The sequence below is a fragment of the Magnolia sinica genome, chromosome 11 (genome assembly GCF_029962835.1).
Source record: "Magnolia sinica isolate HGM2019 chromosome 11, MsV1, whole genome shotgun sequence".
Lineage (NCBI taxonomy): Eukaryota > Viridiplantae > Streptophyta > Magnoliopsida > Magnoliales > Magnoliaceae > Magnolia > Magnolia sinica.
Genome location: NC_080583.1, coordinates 28,490,211 through 28,515,407, shown reverse-complemented (window position 1 = coordinate 28,515,407; position 25,197 = coordinate 28,490,211). Strand labels below are relative to the sequence as shown.

Here is a 25,197-nt window from a genome sequence, read left to right as displayed (position 1 = left end):
CACACTCACACTCCTATATAGGGTAAGACAAAAAAAAAATGACTCATCGTTGTACCCAAAAGTGAAGACCTTTTATCCTGACTTGTCATCAGACGCCTCATATAAAATAACCAAATGAAAATATAGTAACCATAGGTTTATCATATTACTTGCTAGATAATCATAACACAATAATGCCATGAGATCTATGGCCCAATACTCTTTCTCAGTCAGCAACCTTTGACTCTAATTTCAACTTTTCAAAGACAAACAAAGAAATTCCTCTCATTTATCTTATGTTTATATATGTTTAAAATACTCACATATGTTAATTGTGCAATACGACGTGTTCATCTAAGGCCTATGGTCATTATGATTCACTAACAAGATTAATAAGATTATTAACATCAAACCATGTCATCCATGAATAAGATTTATGATGATTTTCTATGGCATAACTCCAATAGACCCCGTGATAACTGCGATTAAATCTTATAACTATGTATTATGCAGGCACTCATGGTGGCATGTACATGAGTTGCCTTATAAGTATACAGAGTAGCAATACTCTTCGTTTTTTTTTTCTATAAAGAACTTAATGGCTCGTTTATGTGGATTCCTGATCAAGATTATTTCAAATCCTTCAATTTCGTTTGACAACTTATATTCAAAATGCCCTGGAATCTAAAATAACAATGCATTGAAATTATGCGTATATTTATAGGAGTTTGAACTTAATTACTAAATCAAGTTTAACATATGTAATTAGTGTACATATGTGATGTTTCACACTGATTATTATAAGCCCATTAAAATATATACTTTCGCAAAAAAAAAAAGAAAAAAGAAAAAGAAAAAAGAAGATGAAATCTAAGTCTCGAATGGGCAACAAGCATAGGATCACAACTGAGTGGCAACTAACATTTTTAAACTACTGGTTTACATGGTATAATTTACATGATAATGTTCAGACTGCTCGAATAATTTTGTTGATGTAATTTTAGTAATACAGCTGATAATATGATTGTTTTTAGATATCATGAGGTCCATGTGACAATAGATTAGTAGTCTAGCGACACATTTGTTACATGTGTAGCTCTCCCGCCTTAAAAAATGAACAAAAAGGGAAAGAGGATTTGTAATTTCAAGAAAAGAGAAAGATTGCAAAACTCAACCGGATTGAGTATTTGGAATTCACATATTTTCCAAATACCTTCTAATCTAAGCTGCCAAGTGGTCATTGGATTCTAAATCCACTACAATACCTTCCAATACCACCCAATCCACACTGTCAAATGACCCCCAAGGGTCCTTTTGGGTAGGAGTAATGGTATTAGGCCTTATTCTAATTTTAATGTGCCTCATGAACTCCAACTTCGATCCACTATACTAATGAGGCTATCACCGGAGCTTTCCTTTGCATGATTTCACATATCAATATTTTATTTATATATTTATTTTAACTTTATCATTGAATATTTACTAATCCAACATGAAGAGGATGACCGGCCCCACCAAAATCATAATCTAACTTAATACCAATTTTGCAATATCTCTTATCAAAATTGACCCTAAGCTTTGGCATGTTATATAATCAGTTCATTTGTTTGAAGCTAAGTTCAAAACTTCCCATCAAGAGTAGTAATTACATTTACCTTTTATCTTATATATATATATATATATATATATATATGTGGAAAAGGTTCTATGTGGTTGAGCTCATGGGAACTTCCCATGAGGTTGAGTTGTGTGGGCCCCACTATGATGTATGTCGAACATCAACACCGTACATTTGATGGGTCCCCTTTAAATCATGGGATATCCCAAAAATTAGCTGTATACGAAACTCAGGTGGGTCATACCATCTAAAATAATGTGAAGATATGCCCAAAACATATAAAAGCACTTGGTGGGGCCCACTTTAAATTTGGATGCGTCTGAAAATTGGTCCGACCACTCATCCAAGTGGGACACACATAATGGATGGGCTGGATTTGTGAACCAGATCTCGGTGGGCCCATCTAATGATTATGAATGTTTTAATGGAGGGTAACCCCTCTCAACTTTTGTATATGTTGTGGTCCACACAAGTTATGGATTTACTTGATTTTTAAGCCCTAGGCCCATCATGGAATGGTGCATTTGACTGATGGGGTAGATGTTCGACACCCATCACGGTGGGCCAACACAGCTCAACCTCATGGAAAGTTCCCATGAGCTCGACCACATAGAACCTTTTCCCATATAACCTTTAGAGCCCAACTTTTAGCCTGATCCAAAACTTCAGTGGACCATTGAAAAAGGAAACAGTAACCTCCATTGACTTGCCTTTTTCTTTGCTATGGCCTACCAAACTTTTGGATAAGGCTGAAAGTTGAGCCTTGGGGGGTTTCATTAGGTGCCATATGATATAGACTATTTGGATTTTGAGCCCATAAAACAAGTACAAAGGTGTGCATCGGTGGGTGCGTAGGTGAGCATGCCCCTCTCTCTCTCTCTCTCTCTCTCTCTCTCTCTCTCTCTATATATATATATATATATAGTGTGACAATGATGATATCGAACCCTTGGGCATGTGGGAGTTGAAGTACCATATTTGGCATTGTGGGGCCGTATAATGGGTCCTATCCTAAGCCTATTGGAACATCTGCTTGGCAATGCATTAGGAGTTGGAAACAAACACTTTACATCAATAGGGTCCACCCTCATTCTATTATCCATTCTAGCCTTTTTTTTACACAGCTAAATACACAGACACACAGTTCAAAAGATCATTATTATTAAACAATGATCAAGATTGTATGTGAACTTTAAATACCATATATGGCATTGTGTGGGCCCATTACGATCATAGAATAAAATTCCACATGCATTAGGCCCTTTCATAAGGATTATCAGTACTCCCCTGAAGACCTCATGTTTGCAAATTTCAACCACTGGTTTTGGCCCGTCGCTCTTGGCAGCTTTACGTGATGTTAACATATGAATGTGGGGTTCAACCTACCTAAAAATGACAGGGATATTCATTGAACCACCTAAAACCTTAAAAAAACATTGAGAAGAAATAAGAGAATTTCCTCAATTGACTTACTAAAATTGCGAAAAAAAAAAAAACTTAAAAGGAAAAGACCATAAACTGTTTAGCTTTGATCTGACCGTTGAATGAGTAGGCCAGCCCACAGATGTTCATGAATATACATTCGTTCAAACATGAAAGAGCTGAGACCGAAGTGCCACCACTAACTTTTGTGTGTTCCAAAATCAATGTAGCATATTTAAGTTGAATGGCTTCTTTAGAATTTCAAGTGTATTAAAACTAATGAAAGTATACTGTAAGTATTTACTCTCAAAGATCTCAACCACTAGTTTTTGGTGGTTGGTTTTCAAGAAACTGTACATGATGTTAACATATAAGGTGGGCCACACTCTTAGGTAAGTTACAAAAGAGTCTCTCTCTTAGGAAACATTTTCCGTGTCGCGTTTGGATGCTCTATTAAAGTGAATTGAGAAGACCCAGTTTAATTAAAAGACAGAAATTAATGATGTTTCCTAGTATCCACTCAGATGAAATTGCACACAAATTAATGATGCTGGATTTGAAAGTTGCTTAACCACTGTTTGGGTGTCACTTAAAAATGAATTTAAAAATCTCTAAGACATACAGAACAGGTGGTGTTAGTGCTTATTGGAATTTATATCAACGGCTAAGATTGTATCCACTTCTATACCTCATCTGTTTATCCAATGGCCCTATTTTTTATAGGAGAGTCCTTTACTCATTTAGCTTACTATGAGTATGGATATCTAAAATAAAATGTTCTTAATGTGGCAGCCAAACAAGCCCCTTGGAAATTATAGCTTGTTTAATTCTTCCACTTATCTGCACTAATAATTGTGATCTTGGGTGGGACATCCAAACACACCCTTAATCTAATAAGGGTGTTTGGTTGTCACTTAAAATTGAATTCATCTCATTTTGTTTAATTGTAATATGTATTAGAGGATTTTTTTTTATTTTTTATTTTTTTAGGGTGGGGATGAAAAATACCACTAACTATTTATATATACTGTAATATCTAATCTGCAATTGATATTAACTAAAATGAGATGAACTTATTATTTTAGCAAAAACAGCTGAAAGATTTAAATTGAATTAAATGGCCTCCACCGACTCCTTAAGTAAGGTTGTACTTAACCATCATAACTTAATTCTGAGGTGGGGGTATTTTGCTACCACACTCGCGTGGAACCCTGCCACCCACACACATGAAAAAGTGCTAATATGTAACATGTATTACATAATCAGAACTTTCCATCTGGTTGGAAATCATACTTAAATCTTCTTCTTAAAAAATCTAGCCTTTTTGCTACTCAGGTGGGCCACAGTTACGAGGTAAACTAGTGGTTAAAACAGTTTTTTGCCAGCAGTTCATTGATTTTGAATGCTGTAGCTCAGTTGTCATGTGCAATGGGATGTTATTTGTATTAGAAGATCTAAACAGTGTAGCCCACCTGATGGAAGGCTGAGATCATGCAGTGTTTTCGTATTGGAAGCTCTGCATGCGTGCGATGTACAGGACTTCTACCGCGTTTGGAATTAGCAAGCTACGAGTAGATGTTGGTTTCACGGAAAAGGAAGAAATGTCGGTGCCTGAATGACTACCAAAAGTTGCAGTGCAAGGGGCCATCTTATAAGATACTTTTCTTGGGTATCTTCCATTCGTTTGGTGTGGCCCACCAATACACAGGCCCATGGTCTGAAACTCCCACTAACTGAGCAATCTGTGGCCATCACCATGTTCTGCGGATGGATGGTCGAAATAAAAAGGCCAGTGGTCCACACTTAGCGAGAAAAATTCAATTGGCGGATGATCTTGTCCGTTGGTGCATTTTTGCGTCTTGGTATATTATATGGGGTCTTCTGATGAACGGTTAGATGGATCGAGATGGATCCAGAGCCATTTTGGGCTATCCATATGTGTTTTTTTTTTTTTTGCGCCAAAAATAATCCCAGGACCACTCCAATTTTATAACCTATGATTACTTAGGGCGCATTTCAGGTGCAGTCCATGTCCAAACCCAGAAAATGTCAGTCCGTGCCTTGAAATTTATTGGGCCAGCCTGCCTAAATTACACCCCCAGTTCTGAGGACTACATATTTAGGTAGTTCCCAGGACACGGAACTGTTTTGGAGAAAAAAGGGCTTGTTATTTTCTGCACTGCGTTTTAGCTTATAACTCTCCAATGGTCATGATTCATGGAGCCGGGCATCCAGTCGAGTGGGACCTGAGTTAGGGCTGACCCGAATCGATACAGTTTTGAAATAGCCCTGATGTGAACTTGAATCGACCTAGTATCGAGTCAAGCATGCCTAAACCGTTCTGATTTGGGCCTAGCTTGGACTAATCCGGACCAAGTCCGACCTAGTAAAAATCACCGAGATGGTTCGAGTTGACATCGATTCGGATTGAGAGATGAGGGAGGGAGTCGAGAGGAGAGAGAGAGAGAGAGGAGGGTGGGAGGGAGTGGAGAGGAGAGAGAGAGGTGGGTGGTTGCCGGGATTGGAAGAGAGGGAGGATGAGGGAGGAATAAAGATTTTGTGATCGGGTCAGGATTTTTTTATTATATAATTCGAGTCGAGCCAGTTTCAGATCGAGTCAAGTCTGACTGGATCGAGTTATTGGGTGCCGAATTTGAGTTTAGTCAGTTTCAGATCGAGGGACACAGATTGCGTACTACCCCCGCCTGTTCCTAGCTCCGAACGGACAGGTCTATGGGCGGCCCCACCGTGTTGTATCTGTATATCCAAGTTGTCAATCCCTTTTCTCAGATTACTTTAAGGCATCAAAACAAAAATGAGACAGATCCAACGATCAAGTGGACCACGCCACAGTTGACTCTTGCATTTAATGCAACTGACATTTAATGCTTTGTGCATTTTAATACAACCAGGCTTATTATTTGGTGTGGTCCACTTGATCGTTGGACCTGTCTCATTTTTGGTTCGTTGTCTTAAAATAAGATGAGAAAAGGGATAGATGGCTTGGATGTACAGATACATCATGGTGGGCCCGCCTACAGACTTGCCCGTTTGGAGCTAGGGACGAGCGGGGTAGTACGCAATCCGCGTCCTAGATCAGGCAAGTCTGATTGGATCAAGTTTTGAGTCGAATTACTGGATAACTTGTACTCGACTTGGTTTGAGTTTGAATTGAGCGAAGCCTATACAGTTCGGACTGACTCACCCATTTAATTCTAGTTGAATCGGGTTTGAACGAGTCCAGCAAGTTGAGTTAGGCGAGTTATCCCTGCTCAACACTAGTCATGAGCACGGCATTAGAGGCCATCGCAAACTTTAACACTCTAGCTAGGCCTATGGATGATACTCACGCAATGGGAAGTTGTACACTTGGCATTTAAATTATTCTCCTCAAACAATCGTTATCATTTTAGATAGATGTAGCATGAGCCAAAAATTACAACTCATTTGATTACATGACCAAAGGGGTTGGTGGACATTTATTTGACGGTTAAAATAAAAACATCCAACGGTCCCATTTTAGCAAAACGAGTGTCCGCGAATCAAAGGTTATTATAGTCACCAATCTGATTTTGGGACTGAATTTCAGTGGTTACGGAATTTTGCAGTTTGATTTCCGTTAAATGTGCCACGTGTCCAACTTCTTAGTGCTTGCGCGTCAAGTCTCTTAGGCATCCAGAGTATAAAATATATCCATGTTCTTTTTTCCTCCCCGTGGCTTGGTGATCAGGACCGTTGATCCGACTGGCCACATAGTACTTCACTGGTGTGGCCTGAAAAGAAGTAAAACCAATGCCATTTTAACTGGCGAAAGCTCCAAATATTGGACGGTTGAGATTACAAAGGCCTGGTCTGTTCAAGTCAGATCAACCATTTGAGTTTACAAAAAGTGGTCCCACTCTTCCATTATATACTGCACTTTCAAGTTTGTATAGGTAGGCCCATGTTTCAGTGATCCATACCGTTGATTTTCAGGCCTCAGTGCAGATGGACCATGTGTTCAAAAAGTCTCCGGGATAAGAAGATCCTAACTTTCAAATTTCTGGCCTTGCAAGCAGACAGTAAATAAGACAAATGCAATCAACGGTCCACATTCAACTGAAAAAGCCTCTAATTGGCTACTAGAATTTTCCAATTAGGGAAATTAGAGCGTGGTCGACTCGGGTCAGTTCACGTCAAACCAACGGTCTGGAATCTTGACCACTGAACCATGGCCCACTTCTACAAACTGAAACTCGGCTTCCCTACGGATGTCATCGGGCCGATGAAAATCTAATTCCACCACCGCTTTGACGAGAACAGCGCCTGCGTACCACCGCGTACTAGTTTTACTTTCTCAAACCGAGAGCCACGTCGGTGGAACTTTAATAAGATCCAGTCCGTCCATCAGGTACAATGCCTCTTTATAACCATTGAACCCAAAAAATCAAATCATTATAATTCGAATCTCTTCTGGGTAATACAACAGAAAACTGTTGGGATGGAACGCTCACCGTTAATTTTATCTAGTAGGGACCGTAGTTTTTATATGCCATCCTATCCATTCATCTGATGTAATTCACTGGCATGAAAGAACTAGTCAAACATCAAAGGATACGAAAACTCAAATGGGCCGTACCATGTGAATTTAGAGGTTTTAGGTATAATGTTTTTGTATGGCTCACATAGATAATGAATTAGAGTTATTGTTTTAGATCAATGGTAAAAAGATGGTGATGTACCTGATGGACGGTTTGGATTTCATTTAAGTTAAGTCGTTTTCCCCACGTTAGAGAAAGTAATCCCGGTAGGTACCTAGCGCGAGGTACGCAAGCGTTTTCGCTTTGATAACCCCCAGATTTCATCCCCTCACCTCTCCCCAACGTCTCTCTCTCTCTCTCTCTCTCTCTCTCTCTACTTAGCTCGTACCCAAAATACCAGAAAACCCAAACCCAATACCACTAAAAATCACATCTCTGTTCGTCAGTGGAAACCTCCAAAATCACATTTCTCAAAATCTTGTTTCTCTCTCTCCTTCTCATTCTTCCTATTTCTCCTACATTTTTCAGGTTCTGTCAATGCAAGCAATGGAAGCAGAAATGAAGAAAATGAGAGTTGGGTTATCACATCAGAGTCTCTAAAAGAAAGAAAATGAGAGTTGGGTTATCCCATCAGAGTCTCTAAGAGAGAGAGAGAGAGAGAGAGAGAGATGTGACCATAGATCTCTGATCATGGTGGCTGCCATCTCTGCCACTCCTTCCCAAAACAACCCCAAAACCCCAGCTGATGAGGCCCACCATCACAATCCATCAAGGCCTCCTCTCCTCCCTTCTGAGAAAGACAATGGCGTCGCCCCTCTTCACAGAAAGCCCAAAACCAGAGAAATCACCTCCAGATACATGTCCTCTTCCTCTTCTTCATCTTCCTCTTCCTATTCGTCTTCTTCTTCTAGAAGGTGCCCGTCTCCCCTCGTCTCCCGTGGGCTCACATTACCTGAGCCGTCGATCCCTAAACGCGCCCAATCCGTCGAGCGCAGGCGCCCTATCACTCCCCGGCCCACCACACCGCAGCCCGATTCGAAGCACGGCAATGCCATGGCGGAAATGTCGGCTGCCGCTAAGGTGCTCTGGACTTCCACCCGGAGCCTTTCAGTCTCGTTTCAGGGCGAGTCGTTCTCGCTCCCGGTTAGCAAGGTCAAGGCTGCTCCGCCGCAGACGCCCAATTTGAGTAGGAAGGCCACGCCGGAGCGGCGGGTCACTCCAGGCCGTGGGAGGGTTGAGGGCGGGGTCGTCAGGGATCATCAGGTGGAGAACTCGAAGCCGATTGATCAGCACCGTTGGCCTGCGAGAGCTCGGCAGTCGAATCCGCTGACGAAGAGTTTAGATTGTACCAGTGAGAAGATGAAGCCAGGCGGGCCGCTGTCTGGGTCAGTGGTTCGGACTTTGCAGCAGTCGATGATCGATGAAGGACGGCGGGCTTCGTTCGAGAGCAGAATACGCCCTGATTTGGGTAATGTGGATGTGGCCAAGACAGTTCAGGTGGGCCGTGATGCTGATTCAGAGAATGGGTCTCATGTTCCTTGTGACCTTACAGCGTCTGATACAGAGAGCGTTTCCTCTGGAAGCAATTCAGGGGTGCAGGAATTTAGTGGCGTCCCTCGTGGGCGGGCCACGCCTCGTGGCATCAGTGTCCCTGCGAGGTTTTGGCAGGAGACAAACAGCCGTCTGCGTCGCCTGCAAGACCCGAGTTCGCCATTGTCAACAACTGGGTCACGGACAACCACCCCATCAAAGATCATTTCATCAAAGAAGGCATTAGTGGATAGCCCTTTATCATCTCCTCGGACAGTCCCGAATAGTCGGGCACTGTCGTCGCCTCTGAAAGGACCCATTCGGCATCCATCTCCATGTAAGCTCATGGTGTCATCGACGTCCTCTCCTTCGAGGGGAATGCCGAGCCCATCGCGGATGAGGAATTCTTCAGTGGGCTCTGTGAGCAATCAACCAAGCAGCACACCTTCGATTCTCAGCTTTGTTGCTGACGTTCGGAGAGGGAAGATGGGGGAGAATCGGATTGAAGATGCACATATGCTGAGGCTGTTGTATAATCGGTACTTGCAGTGGCGGTTTGTTAATGCGAGAGCAGATGCTGCCATGTCGATGCAAAGACTGACTGCGGAGGTATGGGTCCTACTGCTTCCTTTTGATTTATACGATGTGTTTATTCTTTCACAACATTGCAGTTTGGTGTTCCCCTTGTGAAATTCCCAGTATTGGTTTAGGAGGTTTGCTTGAATACATCCCGGCATATTACAATACGATAGGTTGGAACTGCATCTGTTGGACTCTGGGTCGTTTTTGGTGATGTAAACTGTTGATGTAACAAAATACAACGATGAAGGTGGTTGGTTACCTTAATTATCTTTAAAATTGGAAAAATCCTAATTGTTCAAGTCAATGGCGATCACTGAATGTGACTCGTGATCCAACTCATATATTCCTGATGCGGATTGTATTGTAATCCGTGGGGATGTACTTTGAGCAAACCTCTTGGTTTAGGGTGCATTCGGATGCTATGTCGAAATGAATCATGCTAATCAAATTCAATAGATGAAATGGCAAATATGGGGCTTCTATCTCAGAGTTCACAATGAAGGATTTGCTGCCTAAATTCCTATTACAATTTACAAGGCTGGCTTGCAATGCATGGAATTGCACTTATGATTTTTTATTTTATTTTTGTCATTATGAATTAAAATGCATTCACCTTTACTTTTGCCATTTCCTCTGCATTGAATTGATTGATTCAAATTGAATTCAATTGAGCATCCAAACAGTTCCTTGTGTTTTTAATAAAGATGATGAAGTTAGAATACACACATATATGTATTGATATTGAAATTTTTCCATTTTTTTTCTTTTTCTTTAAAAAGTATTTGAGACTTTTCCTTGATTTCTTCATCAAGTGCCTTGCGTCATTAAGTTATCGAGTGCCTTGTATCATGAAGTTTCCAAAAAAGAAAAAAGTGCTTTGCATTATCGTTTTAGTTTATATATAAGTGCTTCATCTATTCATTATGTTATGAAGTCTTCTTATAGTTTAATCCAATTTGTATATAGTATAGGGCTGCTTTCTCTTTGTAGTATTTTGTCGTGATTTTCCTTCATTCTGGCTAGTTAGGTGAGTTCTATTTTAGTGACTAGAAAATTAGAAAGTTTTTCTTTGCGTAGAGGATTTGAGGAATTTACATGATGTGATGGAATGAAGAATTAGAGTATCGGTTGAAACTGGTACGTATTACGGAATTTGCATGATTTGATTGATTATGGATGACTAACCTTTTATATAATCATTACAGATTATGCTCCTTTGAGTTACTCAAACTTTCATCGTAACCACCTCAGTGCCCGCAAGGGTTTGATGGCACCACTGGCAAATGGGGCATGGATATATTTATCTCTAATATCAAATCAATTGCGTGCTTGCCCTTTTGGGTTTAATAGAATTTCATCACCTTTCCTAAAAAAGAAAAAGAAAAATAAAGAACACATAATCCAATTAATTGCTTCGTTGTGGATTCCCCGTTTTGATAGGTTCTGCAGCTTCTGCTGACATTTAACCTGGAAATGTGTGGAAAATGATCAGGGGATCATATAATCCCCTTGAAAATATTTATGTGCATCTTTGCCTGAGTAAATGTTTGAACAAGAATATTGTAGTTTCAAGCTGAATGAGATGGCTATATTTCAGTTCTACTCAATGCATATTTCTGTATGCTACATGAATATTTCAAGTGCAATTATATGATCTTCAACCTAAGAGTATGCAGTTTACTTTGATTTTTGGTTTGCATGAGTGGAGACCATGGTTTAGTGGCATGTGTGAGGCCCCACTGTGGATGGACCATGCCCTAAAAGTCCCCTGGATTGGAAGATACTATACGTTTAGTTACTTGTAATTTTTTATTTTTTTATTTTTTTAATTTTTTATACTTCTTGAAAGGTAAGAAGAGAAATGAAGCCTTTCAAAAAAATAAAAAAGTTACGAAGAAAATACAGCAACTATACACATGCAACTGAAAAAAGCCCAACATTGGTGGCTAGGATCTTTCATTTATTATACACAACACATCCATATCATAGTCTTGCACAATCTTCATTTTCAGGTTAAAACATTATTCCCACAATATCTATGTTTCTTTGCTACATTCTCGTATCGGGGGTTCTCATTCAAATAGCCACAGCATCCACACTATATCATCATTGTCAGGAGCATTGCAAAATGATACGAAATAGAACAAGTTATCTCCCTCACATTTATTTAATGCAATCCTATGAGCTTACCTGTATCCATGTCGGAATGAGTTTTTCATTGTTTACTGTATTCTTGCTTTTGATTGATTAATTCAAAATATTGTTAATGAAGAAATAATACTTCAAGGCATATCGGTATATTTTTTGGTCAGTGAACCTTTTGCATTCATTTTCTCTTCCCATTATGTTTGCATAGACTTTTTTCTGTCTTCTTAAATGAATTAATTGAAACAGGTTATAATACATGGGCAACTTGCTGAAATCACCAAAGGCCTGAAACAAGGCTTTGCCATGACCGGAACCAATATCACAAAGGCTTTGTCCGCAAAAGCTGAGTCATACAAATGACTCGGCCTTGTTGGACATGTATCGATTTACTTGGTTGTTACTTTAAAAGTATCGCCTGTACCGTCCGTAGGTAGGTTGCAAGTTGTTAGTTACATAGTCAGCTTGTATCGTGTACCTCCTGAAATGATCAAACTTGGTTGTCACAAAGACTTGACCAGGTCTCCAAGCCACAGCCACAAGAGAACCCAAAAAGTGAACTTCTGCTAAACCCCAACAAAGATTCCAGCACCCCATGTTGAACAACAGCATAGAAATTCACCCCGACCTTGGGAATATTGGTGACCACTTCAAAGATGTCTCTATGGCAAGGTATTAAAAAATGTTTATGTAACAGTCAGTAACGGTGGGAGCTGTTATGTGTTCCAGGGTCGACCAGTTTTTTTTTTTTTTTTTTTTTGAAAAGATGCCTTAATGGCCGTTATGGCCACTGTTACCATTATTGAATGCCTTGCTCTATAGTTATTGAGGGTCTAACTCCTAGGTAGCCAGTGAAAATGTTAGAACTTATCTTCCACAGTTAACTTGCACGGAAGAAAATGGCCAAGCAAGGCAAAATCCCATGTAAGAGCTTCAATCTCTGGTTATATATTAAGACTGTCAACACGAACAATTCTGAGAGGTAAACAAATACCTCTAATGTGAACTTCACTTTTAGCCGTCCACCCAAGCAATGGAAACCCCCATGTAAGAGCTTCAATCTCTGGCTATATAGAAATGGTCACAAAAACAACTCTGCTAGGCAGATAAATACCTCTAATGTGAACTCCATACTAGCCATCTGTGCTTGCGTTTTGATGTTGATGTAGGCCGAAGTGTGACCCATTCATTTGTGCCAAGGTCCAATTGGACAATGAGGTAAGAGATCTATAGATATTAGGCCATTTAGGTGTATCTGCACCTAATAATGGACCAATAAGTATGATTAGAATTTTATTAGCATTTGCATATTTTAGGTTAGAAGGAGACTAGTACATGTGTTTTATGGAATGAGGCAATCACTGAAATGGGTCCTAGATACAACTATTGAAGGTACGTGGTTCTAAAAGAGGCAGGAAAGACTGGCGTGATGATGGGGACATCAGAGGACCTACTTGGATGTACCAGAGATGGAGATGACCACTCACATCAGCATAACTTTCTTTGTGGATGGGTGACAAGTTTTAGATGGGGCCTGCCGGGCCATTTTGAAGACCCTGCATGCATTGGATGTGCATCAGGAAGACCCCACCTTGGGATGATGCATGTGGGCTGCTTAGGAGATCATTTTAGTCATAAGATTTCTATTTCATGTCGATCCGACCGTTGGATCTTGTCGATCAGGCCATCGGGCCACTAGATCTCTTAGATCTAGGCCCTTTGGACTCTAATCTTGCTTTCTTTATGTTTTTTTAAAGATTATTTTTAGGAGTTATTTAATGGTTGAGATTGATAATATATGTTTTAGTTTTCTTATTTTGGATAATGGGCCACTTTACTTAAGTGAGTGGCATGGTTGTAGTTACGGTAGATTTTAATTCCGAATTTTAATTATAAAAGCACAGGGAGGGTGTAGTTCCAACCCTAGTGGTGTTATTGCGAAGAAAAAAAAGAAAAGTGGAACTCTCTTATGTGAATGAATTTTCCTGCTTATTTTTTAGGGTTTTTTTTTAAAAAAAATTAAATTTAACAAAACCCTCCCTTCCAATTAAATTGTGGAAGGGTAGAAGCTTGTTTGGTAGTGGATTCCAAGGTACAGCCTTCCTCTTCCTTTTCTTCGAAAGGTATTCTCTTCTTCTCTTGTCTTCCTCTTTACCCTTCTATTATAACCTTCTAAACCCTTAGATCTTCAACTTCTTATTTTCCGCAATTTCTAAATACCTTAATTCCAAAATCCCCAATTCTTATGAACCCTAATTTTTCATATTTCAAATTTCCCCATTCCTAACCCTAATCATAAAACCTACTAGTCATTCCCTTGAATGTGAAACGTGCCTACGCTAGATTGGAAGTCCCCACTTCCAGCTGGGCCACTCTTGAACTATTTTACCACTCTTGAACTATTTTATATTTTCGTACACCGTGTATGTGAAAACCTAGGATCTTCATGTTATAAATCTGAATTTTTGAATTTATTATGAGGATATGCTTGATTTTACATGTTGATTGCTGAAATTAATGTGTAATTGATCTCTTATCATGCATCCTAGGATAGTTTCCATCATCCTGCATCATGTGATGTGGTGCAAATCCCATCCCGATTGTAGCACACGTTGGAGGAAAAAGATTGGATCTGTATCTGTTGGATCATTGAATCGGTCCAATTGTGTGATCCAAATTGTCCAATTGTATGAACTCATTGTCCATATCATGTCAACTAATAAACCAGCCTTTACATCCCTATAGACCTGATTGTATGGCCCATTATGTTTATTTGTACAGTCCAGATGCATATGCTGCACAATCAGGCCCAATTAGCTGACGATCTTCTTTATTTTGATTCTTGATTTCTAGAATTTTCTCTGTTTGCTTGGAGTGGAATCATAAGATGCAAGTTAGCTCTATGTGGTAAGCTTTGTTTGGCTTTTAAGTGTAGAAAATACATGAAACATTCTCTATATAAAGGGTTGAGTTATAGATAGTTTATTATTATTACACAGTTGAATACGGTATTGTTTTTCTCCCAAAATTAGGGAGTGGAGGTCTCTCTAGATGGTGATGTGATTGATCATCATCATCTAATCCTTATCCTGAATAATTGGTGTCAGCTACATGAATCCTGTTCCACCTTATCCCAATATTTGTTTGGAATGTCATATTGTCAGATTCATGGTGGAAGTTATAGCATAAGTTTGATGCCGGTTGCCAACTTGATTTAACCACCCTCTTTTATCTGGGATTGGGACTGGTGATGAGAGCACAAAATTCCCATAGGCGCAATGTAATAGGCTATTACAATCAAGCGCTATCTAATAATCTATTACATTGGTTGATTACAATCAATGTGTGAGATTATCCAAGAATTTATCCTTCATCCTTCCATCCCTTGTGATCTACATCTATACATCATCATGTCATAGTTTGGGGCCCACAATATGTTTACACGATTGGGAAGGATGGAAAGATTCTACAAGTCCATATTTAGTAGGAGTTTTAATGTCTTATGCAGAGGGATTTTCTTTTTCTTTTTGTAGAAACAGTCTTTGCTTCAGTTGTTGAATAGTATTGGGCACCTTGTGTGTATGAGGGCATAAATAATTAAGGAAGCTAAAACAAGGAAGAATAATGGTTGAATGGATCCTTTAGAGTAGTTTCCTCTTTCAAATGTGCTTTAGATTAGAGGCTTTTTTGGGTCTATTCGTAGACATTCCCGTTCGGTGGTGCTTTTTGCATGATAGGTTAACTTATCAATTCAAATTTGAGCCCCAAATTTGTGGAGAGCTGTCGGGTGGCAATGGAGATGATGGCATGGGTTGTGAATTAGAGTACTGCATCTAAGTTGACCCTCCTGAATTTAGCGAGAAAGTCCATCATGAAGAGTTTTTACAATGGTTACATCTCAATGCATTTGAACCATAGTTTGCAAAACTCTATTTTCAACTCCGTATTTTTGAGAAAAAAACTCGTAAAACTGATTAAACGTTTAAAACACCATATCTTTTGAAAGAAAAAAAAAAAAAACCTCATTTTCTTTGGGCAAACAGAATTAAACATGGTGCGATTTAGAAAATAGACATTGGTGGTTGCCATCCATTGATAGAATTCAGTAGAAAGTGAATTTTTTATAGCAGAGATGGATTGATTTATACGAGAATGACTTGAAAAGGTTGGATTTGAGAGAGACAGAGCAACACTCGGTAACCTATATACATTATTGCTCATGCATATAGAAATTCTAAGTCTTCTACAAAGCTAAATGGCTGGTTATGGAATAGGCTAGTGCTGATTCCACTTCCATTGGAAGCCCGTTGGAAAAATTTCAAGGTAGCTGTTAGCTGGATGACTTCACATCATCCTTTTTCCACCCCTCCTTTGCTTTCTTTTTGATAAAATTTCAAGTTACCAATAAAATTAAAATATAATTATTTTGGTTTAAGTTTTATATTTTAAACTTATTTATATATAATATATGCACGCATAATATATGGGCATTTTTTGAGTCCAAACTGTATTAGACCTGAACTTTTCATTTTCCATTTTTTTGGCATTTATGTTTCTTTGACTGAAATTTTGACCGTCCTTTTTAGTGATTGAGACCAAAATAAACGTGAGCATTTCTCTTGCCTCTTTTTTTTTTTTTGCCGTATGCCATTTTGCTAACTATGATTTGAATGTGGAGAATGGGATAACGGTGGGAAAGGACTGTTAGGAAGTGGATTGGTTAATATAGTGGGCATGGTGAATATGTTGCCACCAACAAAGGGATGAGGTGTAGACAAGTTCAATTGCTTAAGCTGTTCATATATCAAGTTACTGTTTGAAACATAAAATGTAATTATGGAACTGAAAAGAGACATTGGGCTAGAAAGAACAATCCAGAACCAGATGCTCTATTTGAAAATCTGGAGCAAATCCATGGCCTGACATTATATTATTGCCTAGTATAAAGATGGCCTGCTACTTTGCAGCTTGATGAACTGTCAGTGTATATTTCCATGTGGTATAAATTTGTAACATATTGAGTCAGTATTGGAAATCTTCATAAAATGTTTGGAATTGTTGTGGAAGGCTAAAAAATTTCAACAGGCATCGTCATCATCATAGCCTGGTTATTCACAGTTGGCTATGCTCATGGTGTTTCGCCAGTAATACCTGTCTAAGGTTCTATCATTGGTAAGTTACAAAAGCCTTCATATCCTTTCTCACCACCTAGAGATTAGTCCCTTTAGGTCTTCCCGTACCTTCCGGCCCTTGAACCATTATCAAAGTTCCCTACCTTATCAAGGCCAACCAAAAAACAAATCTCAACATGCATTTGATACTCATTAATCATTATCCCACTCATTTGAAGGGAAAACTAATGATCAAACATCATTTTTGACTCGTAAAGAACTGTAGAAGGAACAATTTTATGCATTGTGGAGGTCCCTAGAATGACGTGCTTGAACATACAGATGACTTCATCATCAATTACGAAAGCAGCCTAGAGCAAAGCAGATGATTGATGGAAAGTTGTTGAGTAGCGTTAGGCAACTTGTGTTTTTGGGACATGAATAGTTGAGGTAACTAAATGAGTGGAGGTTTTAAAGTGTGTTGTAGTTTCTCTTCTTATATGTGATGTTAGACACTTCTAAGATTTTTATTTTTATTTTTATTTTTTATGACTGTTTACCTCCATTTGATGTTGAATATCAAACCTCGAAGCAAAACATGACATTACACAAGCTATGATAACCAATGCTTCAAAGTCAGACTGCTCGGTCCAACTACCAGTCCGACCTAGTTGAACTGTTCTAACTTGGGAGTCTTTAGTTGCACAATTTATCACTCCTCAAAAATGGGGCCTAGGGGCATGACAAGGAGGGGATTTTTTTTGGAGGTGATTGAACACCTGGATTTGCCTCCCTTTTGGGCTTGCGCCCTAGAAGGGTTTTAATGGTAGGCATTAGGTCCATCGTTGCTTCTCTATGGGGTCCACTTGATGGACGGGATGGATAAAACCCATATAGCATGGTGGACTCAGAGGGGTCCCACCAGATGCGTGTGATAGATATAGAACATATATATCGAGGAGGGTCCCACCACATGTGGGACCTGTTGCTATTGGACAACGTGCTAGGCACGTCCTCATAATAGGGCCCCACGTTGTGGGCCGTCCCGGTTCAGTCAATGGGCCCCACAATTTTTATGGTGGGCGTCATCGACCCCCACTGCCTCCTGCAGTGGGGTCCACTTGGGTGTAAAATGTGCTCCCATTTTGGGGTTGCGGTGCCATGCACGGGTCAAGTTGACGGATGGTGTGGATGAAGCACATGCATCATGGTGGGCCCCACAACCCGAAAAGGGCGGCCAAAGTGGGTGGATGGCAATGATGGACACATGCATCATGGTGGGTGGCCTAATCTCGTGGTGGTTCACTTCGAATTTGGATGGACGGATCATTACATAAATCAAATGGGCCGATCCACCAATGGATGGATGACCAACTTGGCACATGGGTCTAGTGGGCCATCAAAACACAATTTACAAGAAAAGTAAAAATAGAGTCGTGCAAGGCGACCTACTAGTTTTAATGGTGATGATGGTGTGTCCTCCTTTCGAAAATGTCGGATGGCTTAGGCCTCACCAAGCTGAGGAATCTTAGCGCCCCCCCTTTCCCTTAGAAACTTTCTGCAACTCCCTTTTTGTTTTCTTTTTTTGAGAAAATGGGAGAAATTCTCCCTTTTGTAGAGAGCTCCCTCCCACACCTAGCATGAGTGACATGTGTCAAACAACCATTTACTCTAAAAGCTTAAGCTGTCAGTGTGTGGTGTATCAATGTACATCAAGGGACTTTATCACTTCAACAACATGTGGAGGGAGAGAGAGTCTTAGTGATTAGCATGCTATGGCATAAGTTAGATCACATCCTTTGGTAGATGAAGAGGTGGTGGAAGGAGAGAATGAGTGGGATAGTTATTGGAGGATGATGGATGGATGAGATAAGAAAGAGAATGAGTGCAGTTTGGTGTGTGTTAGGGAGATGAGTGAAGGTGAGTGGGGTGAGGTGGCATGTGAGGTGTAAAATGATGGTGATGTGTAAAGTAGGTGCACGTGTGGTAGATGATGTGTAAAGTGGAGTCAACACTCCATGGTAGTTAATATCTTCTTTCTAAACCTACTACATGTGAGGTGTATGTAATGTTTGTGCGTGCGATTTTTCGGGCTTGCGCACGTGTGCGCATATGCGTGTGCAGTCACAAAGCTTACGCTGGTGCCGGATGTGTATCATAGTCTTGCCACATTCGGGAACAAGCAATTCCCATCTCAAAACTGCACACCTAGGCTCCGATGTGCAGAAATGACTGTTAGTATGAATTAAAGGACATTCAAACAACGCACACGCCATGTAGTCTAACATGTGCGATGTGTGGTGCAAATATAAATAAATACCTGCTTAACATAAGGACAAGTGATGAGTTAAAATGGAATCCAATCAATCATGGATAGAATTGAGCCCGTTACAGTCTACCCCCATTATAAAAAGTTGTCCTTGAAACTCAGATACAAGTAATACATTCTACATACAAGGAGTGCATTTAAGTAAATGACTGAGGGTAATAATTACACATCTTGGCCTCACGCTCTCAGCTCAGGTCGCCTCCTCCTCGATGTGATGTCCCCACTGAACCTTCACAAGAGGTATCACCTTCGACTGGAGGACTCGCGCCCTCCAATCCAAAATACGAACAAGCTGCTCTACATATAATGGTGGGGCCTACTTGGGCTTTGGATTTGCCTCCCGTGTGGGGTTATGAACAGGCTAGAAGTTGAGATATACTCTCATGGTGGGCCCCACAGAGTTTGCAATGGTGGATACTTAAAATCTTTTTCTTGGTGGTGGGCCCACTTAAGCCTTGGAAAAAAAATGATATTTATGTCTTCACTCCCTCCAGGTTCTACGTCACCTTAACGATGACCTGGGTGGCAAAAAACCACCATGGTGGGCCTCACAACAGTTTCAATGGTGGACAATAATCCACTGTTGTTCCCTATGGTGTGGTCTACTTCATCTTTGGATTTGCCTGATTATCTTGGACTTTGCTCTTAAGATGAGTTAGCAAACTAGATGGATTGTAGGATATAAAATATGTGCATCAAGGTGGGGTCCGCAATGGGCCCCACACTCTAGGTGGTTAAGGTGAAAAATATATATTGCAGCGGGTCCTGGGAAGTTTTAGTGGTGGACGTTCCATCACTACTGCTTCTTGTGGTGTGGTCTGCTTGAGATTGGTATTGGCTTCATTGTTGGGCTCCGACCATTGGGTGGGTCCCTCTGACTTTTGTGGGGCCCACACCCCTGGGTGTTTCCAAACAGGTGGATGGTGTATATAAAACGCAATCATGTGGGGTCCACCTGCTAGATGGCAATGTGGATAAGTCACATGCATCATGGTGAGGGCCCCCTCTAGATGGATGTCATATATATAAAACCCACAACACGGTGGTCCCCACATTTGGTGGGCCTTACAAATTTAGATCAAACTGATTGTGTTTTCGGTCCACTCGGCGGAGTGACCTTATAAGCAGTGTGGATGGCATCTCGACATCATAGTGGGATCCCTAGTGGGCCTCAATAAATTGGATGGCAAATGAACGTTACTATGGGTCCCACGTGTTAGTGGGCCCCATAATAAATTTTGCGGCAAATAAACATTGCACTAGCTGGACGGTGTTGATCTACAAGATGTACATTAGGGTGGGCCCCCCATAGTTGACAAAGCAGATGGACGGTGGAGGTATAAAATATATGCATCAACGTGGGTTCCTGGAAGGTTTTGGTGGTGGGAGCCACTAACCTTGCTCCCAGCCGTGGGGTCCACTTGAGTTTTGAATCTGTTGCATTTCTGCACCCCTAGCGTTGAGGGCCAGGAAGGTATCGACGGTGGACATCATTATCTCCACAGCTCCCACGTGGTGGGGTCCGTTGCTGGAACTCTAGGGATATTTCCCACTCTGGGGGTCAGTAGCGGTGGGCCTTGGGGAGTTTGAATGGTGGGATGTTCAATCACCACTGTCCTTGGGGTGGGCCCCACCTAAGACTCAAACATGCTTCTTTTTTGGGGGGCTCGTGCCTTAAAATGATCTATGGAAACTGATGGATGGTGTGGATATACAATATATACATCAAGGTGGGCCCTAAATGCTTCTAGCAATGGGTCCTACCTTTTCAAGCAAAGGGGTCACATTGGACCCTAGATGGGTTTTATATCCACGATTGATCGGATGCCATTATGACTTATCGATTGTCCCTGTGTTACGTCAGGTGTTTATTTACATTTGCACCGCACATCACACGTGTTAGACTGTGGGGCATGTGCATTGTCCGGATATCTTTTATTTCATACCGACGGTTATCTATGCCCATTGGAGTTTATGTTTGCCATTTTGGAATGAGAATTGCTTGTTCATGAATGTGGCGAGACTATGTTATGTGTACGTGGCACTCTTGTAGCTTTGTGACCGCACTTCGCACGCTCACATGCACGCACGTGTACGAGCTCGAGAAGGCGTGCGCATAAACATTATATACACCTCATATGTAGTAGGTTTAGTAAGGACTTGTTGACCACCATGGAGTGTTGACTTCACTTTACACATCATCTACTACATGTGCACCCCACTTCATACCTCACCCTCACTTTATACCTCACATGCCACCTCACCCAGTGTCTCTTATCTCCTTCACACTCACCAAACCATACTCAATTCTCTTTCTTATCTCATCTAACCATCAATCATCCTCCACTAACTCCCCCACTCAGTCTCTTTCCTTCCACCACTTCTTTATCCACCAATGTATGTGATCCAACACATGCCATTGGCCAATGCATGATGGCCACTAAGGCTCTCTCTCCCTCCACATGTCACTCATGCGAGCTATGGGAGGGAGCTCTCTCTTTAAAAGGGAGAATTGCCTCATTTTCTCAATTTTTTTTTTCCTAAAAGAAAACAAAAAAGGGGAGTTGTAGAAATTTTCATAGGGAAAGAGAGGGAGAGAGAGAAAGAGGGGGGAGGGAGTGTGATTTTAGCAAAAGGGAGAAGGGAAGAGCTGAGATTCCTCAGCTTGGTGGGCCTAAGTAGGGCTGTACATCGAGCCGAGTCGAGTCGAGGTGGGCCAAGCTTGGTTTGACTTGTTCATGCTCTCCTCGAGCTTGCATTCGTGCTCGGCCTCGAGCTTACCAATGGAGCTTGGATTGTTTGCTAAACCTTTCGAGTCGAGCTCGAGGCGAGCTAGTGGATCGAGTCGAGTCGAGTCGAGCCTGCTCCCAACCCGACCCGACCCAACCCAACCCAACCTGGCACCGAACCCGAACCCGACTCAACTCAGCAACTTGACCCATTCGACACCCGACTCAACCTAGCCACCCGACCTAACTAACCCAACCCACACTCGACCTAACTCCTAAATCAAATATTCAATTAATAATATATATACAATATTGGATAGAGCTATAGAGGTACCTTATTGTTGGTGCACAGAGAGAGAGAGAGAGAGAGAGAGATGGGGGGGACTGGAGCTCGGGCACAAGAGAGGGAGAGAGCGGAGCTCAGGCGTGCACGAGTTGGCTGAGGAAGGGAAAATGGTAAGAAAGGGACAGAAGAATAGGGTGGTAGGGTTTAAGTTTTAACTTTTTTTAAAAAAAAAATATAATATATTATATATATAATATATATTCGAGTCAAGCTCTAACTTCGAGTTGAGCCGAGTTCGAGTCGAGTCAAAATCCACTGTGATCGAACTCGGCTCATTTTCAAAATGAGCTGAAATGAGCTGGCTCATATGAAGCTTGGCTTGCGTCGAGTCGTCGGTCGAGCTGAGTCAAGCCGAGCTAGATCGAGCCGAGCCGAGCCAAGTGAGCTTTTCGAGCTAGCTTGACTTGTGTACAGCCCTAGGTCCAAGCATTCCGGCAGTTTGGATCAAGGAGGACAATCACCCTTAAAACCGGTAGGTCACTTTGCACCACCCTCTTTTTACTTGTTTCATCTTTCATGTAAATTTTGTTTTTTGATGGGCCATTAGACCCATTTTCCAAGTTGTCCATCCTTCCATTGGTGGATCACCTTATGGATCAGCCCATTTGATTTATGTGATGATCCAGCTGTCTAAATTTGAAGTGGACCACCATGGGATTGGGCCACCATGATGCATGTGTCCATCCTTGCCATCCACCCGCTTTTGCCACCCTTTTTGGGTTGTGGGGCCTACCAAGATGCATGTGCTTTATCCGCACCATCCATCTACACGGACAACTTGACCTGAGCGTGGCATCACAACCCCAAAATGGGGGCGGTTTTATGTCCAAGTGGACTCCACTGCTGGAGGCAATGGGGGCTGATGATGCCCACCATAAAAAAAACATTATGTGGCCCATCTGTTGTGGGGCCCACTGACTGAACTGGAATAGGGCCCACAACGTGAGGCCCTGCTTTGAGGACAGTGTGCCTAGCATGCTGTCCAACAGCAGCAGGTCCCACACGTGGTGGGATCCTCCCTAATGTATATGTTTTATATCTATCAGGTCCATCTGGTGGGCCCCCTGGGTCCACAGTGCTGTATGGGTTTTATCCACCCTGTCCATCAAGTGGACCCCATGGAGAAGCAGTGGTGGACCTTATGTCCATTGTCAAAACCCTTCCAGGGCGCGAGCCCAAAAGGGAGGTGGATCTGGGGGTTGAGCGGACCCCATCGCTTCGAAAAAAAAAAAAAAAAAACGAGAATTTTTTTTTTCCCCTCGTTGTCGTGCCCCAAGATTGAGTTAGGGGCCCGGGGCCCATTTTCGGGGCGTGACACAATCCTTTTAACCAGGTGCCTCTCCTACTGTGAATTGGACTTCGGCTCGTGCCCCTGCTTTTGCTTCCTAGCTGTTTATACTTGCCAACATATTGAATAGATACCTTGCCCACTCCTGCACCTGAACTTATTGCCGCTTTGCTTCATGATTCGTGCAACTATACGTAAGACATTTTCTTAGAATACAAATAAAGTAGAAATAATGAACATCCAAAAGACCAAAATGCCTCTAATGTGTTGGATAATGCATTTGGCACTTGAATGGAGATCATGGTTTTGAGTTTCAGCATTGTACTCGTGTAGTTTTTCAAGGAAATGGACAACCACCAGTTGACTTGAACCGGAATGTTTTTTGTGTTTGGTTCTAGTCCAAGGTGCTCCAACTGTCAGGTCCAGTCTGGTTTTTAAGACATTGATGATAACTAGATCATGATACTTACAGAACATGTATATGCGGAATGGGGACATGACCCTCCAGTTCTAAAATCCAACGTATAGATTTGGATATTAGCTGAAGAAACCTTCAACCCATGTGCTGTTCCCACTTTGAATCACTTGTGTTCCATCTCCCACTTCTCATTCTTTTTATACTTGTAAACATTTTGAAGCAGATACTTCTGTGCTCCAGCACTTGGAATCCCCTGCTGCTTTCCCTCATACGACATGCAGTTCGAGTTTGGATACGTGTGCTCCATTTGGAAGATGCTATGCACATTTGCTTTTGTGAATTTTTATTTGGACAATTCTATTATGATGATGTTGATGACGATGATTAACCCACTACGAATTATAGTTTTGTTAAACATGGTAGCACATACTCTTCAGGGGGTCAAAATTTTGAGTCATACTAGGGAAGCTCTGGGAGGGTGGTGGAATAAAGACAGGACAAGGAAGAAGGATATCAGAGAATCTGTTTAGTTTCATGCCAGGAAGATCAACAATTGTTGTTGTTTTTCTACTTAGACAATTAATGGAAAAGTATAGAGGGAAGAGATTGAACCTATGCATGGTTTTTTTGTAGATTTGGAGAAAGTGTTTTGTAGACTACCTAGGGAGGATATGTGGCAGGTGATGAGGATGAGATGTTTGGCAAAGATACTTTGACATCACTAAAAATATGTATGAGGGTATTGTTACAAGTGTTAAAATGGCCTGTGGTGATATTGATGAGTTCCTAGTAGACTAGTAGTAGAGAATCTTCATCAAGGGTTAGCATTGGGCCTTTGTCTTTTTGAAATTGTTATAGATTAATTACAGATCAATTAACCACCAGTGTCTAGTTTGTGGCCCCTTAGTGTATGTTGTTTGTAGATGGTTTGGTGTTGGTTGATGAGACTAGAGAGGAAGCAAATAAATTGGAGGTTTGTAGGAAGGCTCTAGAATTCTAGAGGATTAAAAATTAATTGAAATGCAACTTTAGTTCTTGGTGTATATTGTTTGTAGATGGTTTGGTGTTGGTTGATGAGACTAGAGAGGAAGCAAATAAATTGGAGGTTTGTAGGAAGGCTCTAGAATTCTGGAGGATTAAAAATTAATTTAAATGCAACTTTAGTTTATAAAAAAGCATT

The 25,197-nt window shown here is 41.1% G+C and overlaps 1 protein-coding gene across 1 annotated transcript in view; it reads left to right on the top strand.

Annotated features, from left to right (window-relative positions):
- LOC131218988 (QWRF motif-containing protein 2-like) overlaps window positions 1-25,197 on the top strand; it is an 82,025-nt gene that overhangs the window by 14,692 nt on the left and 42,136 nt on the right. Inside the window, exon 2 of the mRNA XM_058213925.1 lies at window positions 8,068-9,678. Coding sequence (XP_058069908.1) covers window positions 8,230-9,678 — 1,449 coding nt within the window. The 5' untranslated portion in view covers window positions 8,068-8,229. The remainder of the gene's footprint in view (window positions 1-8,067; window positions 9,679-25,197) is intronic.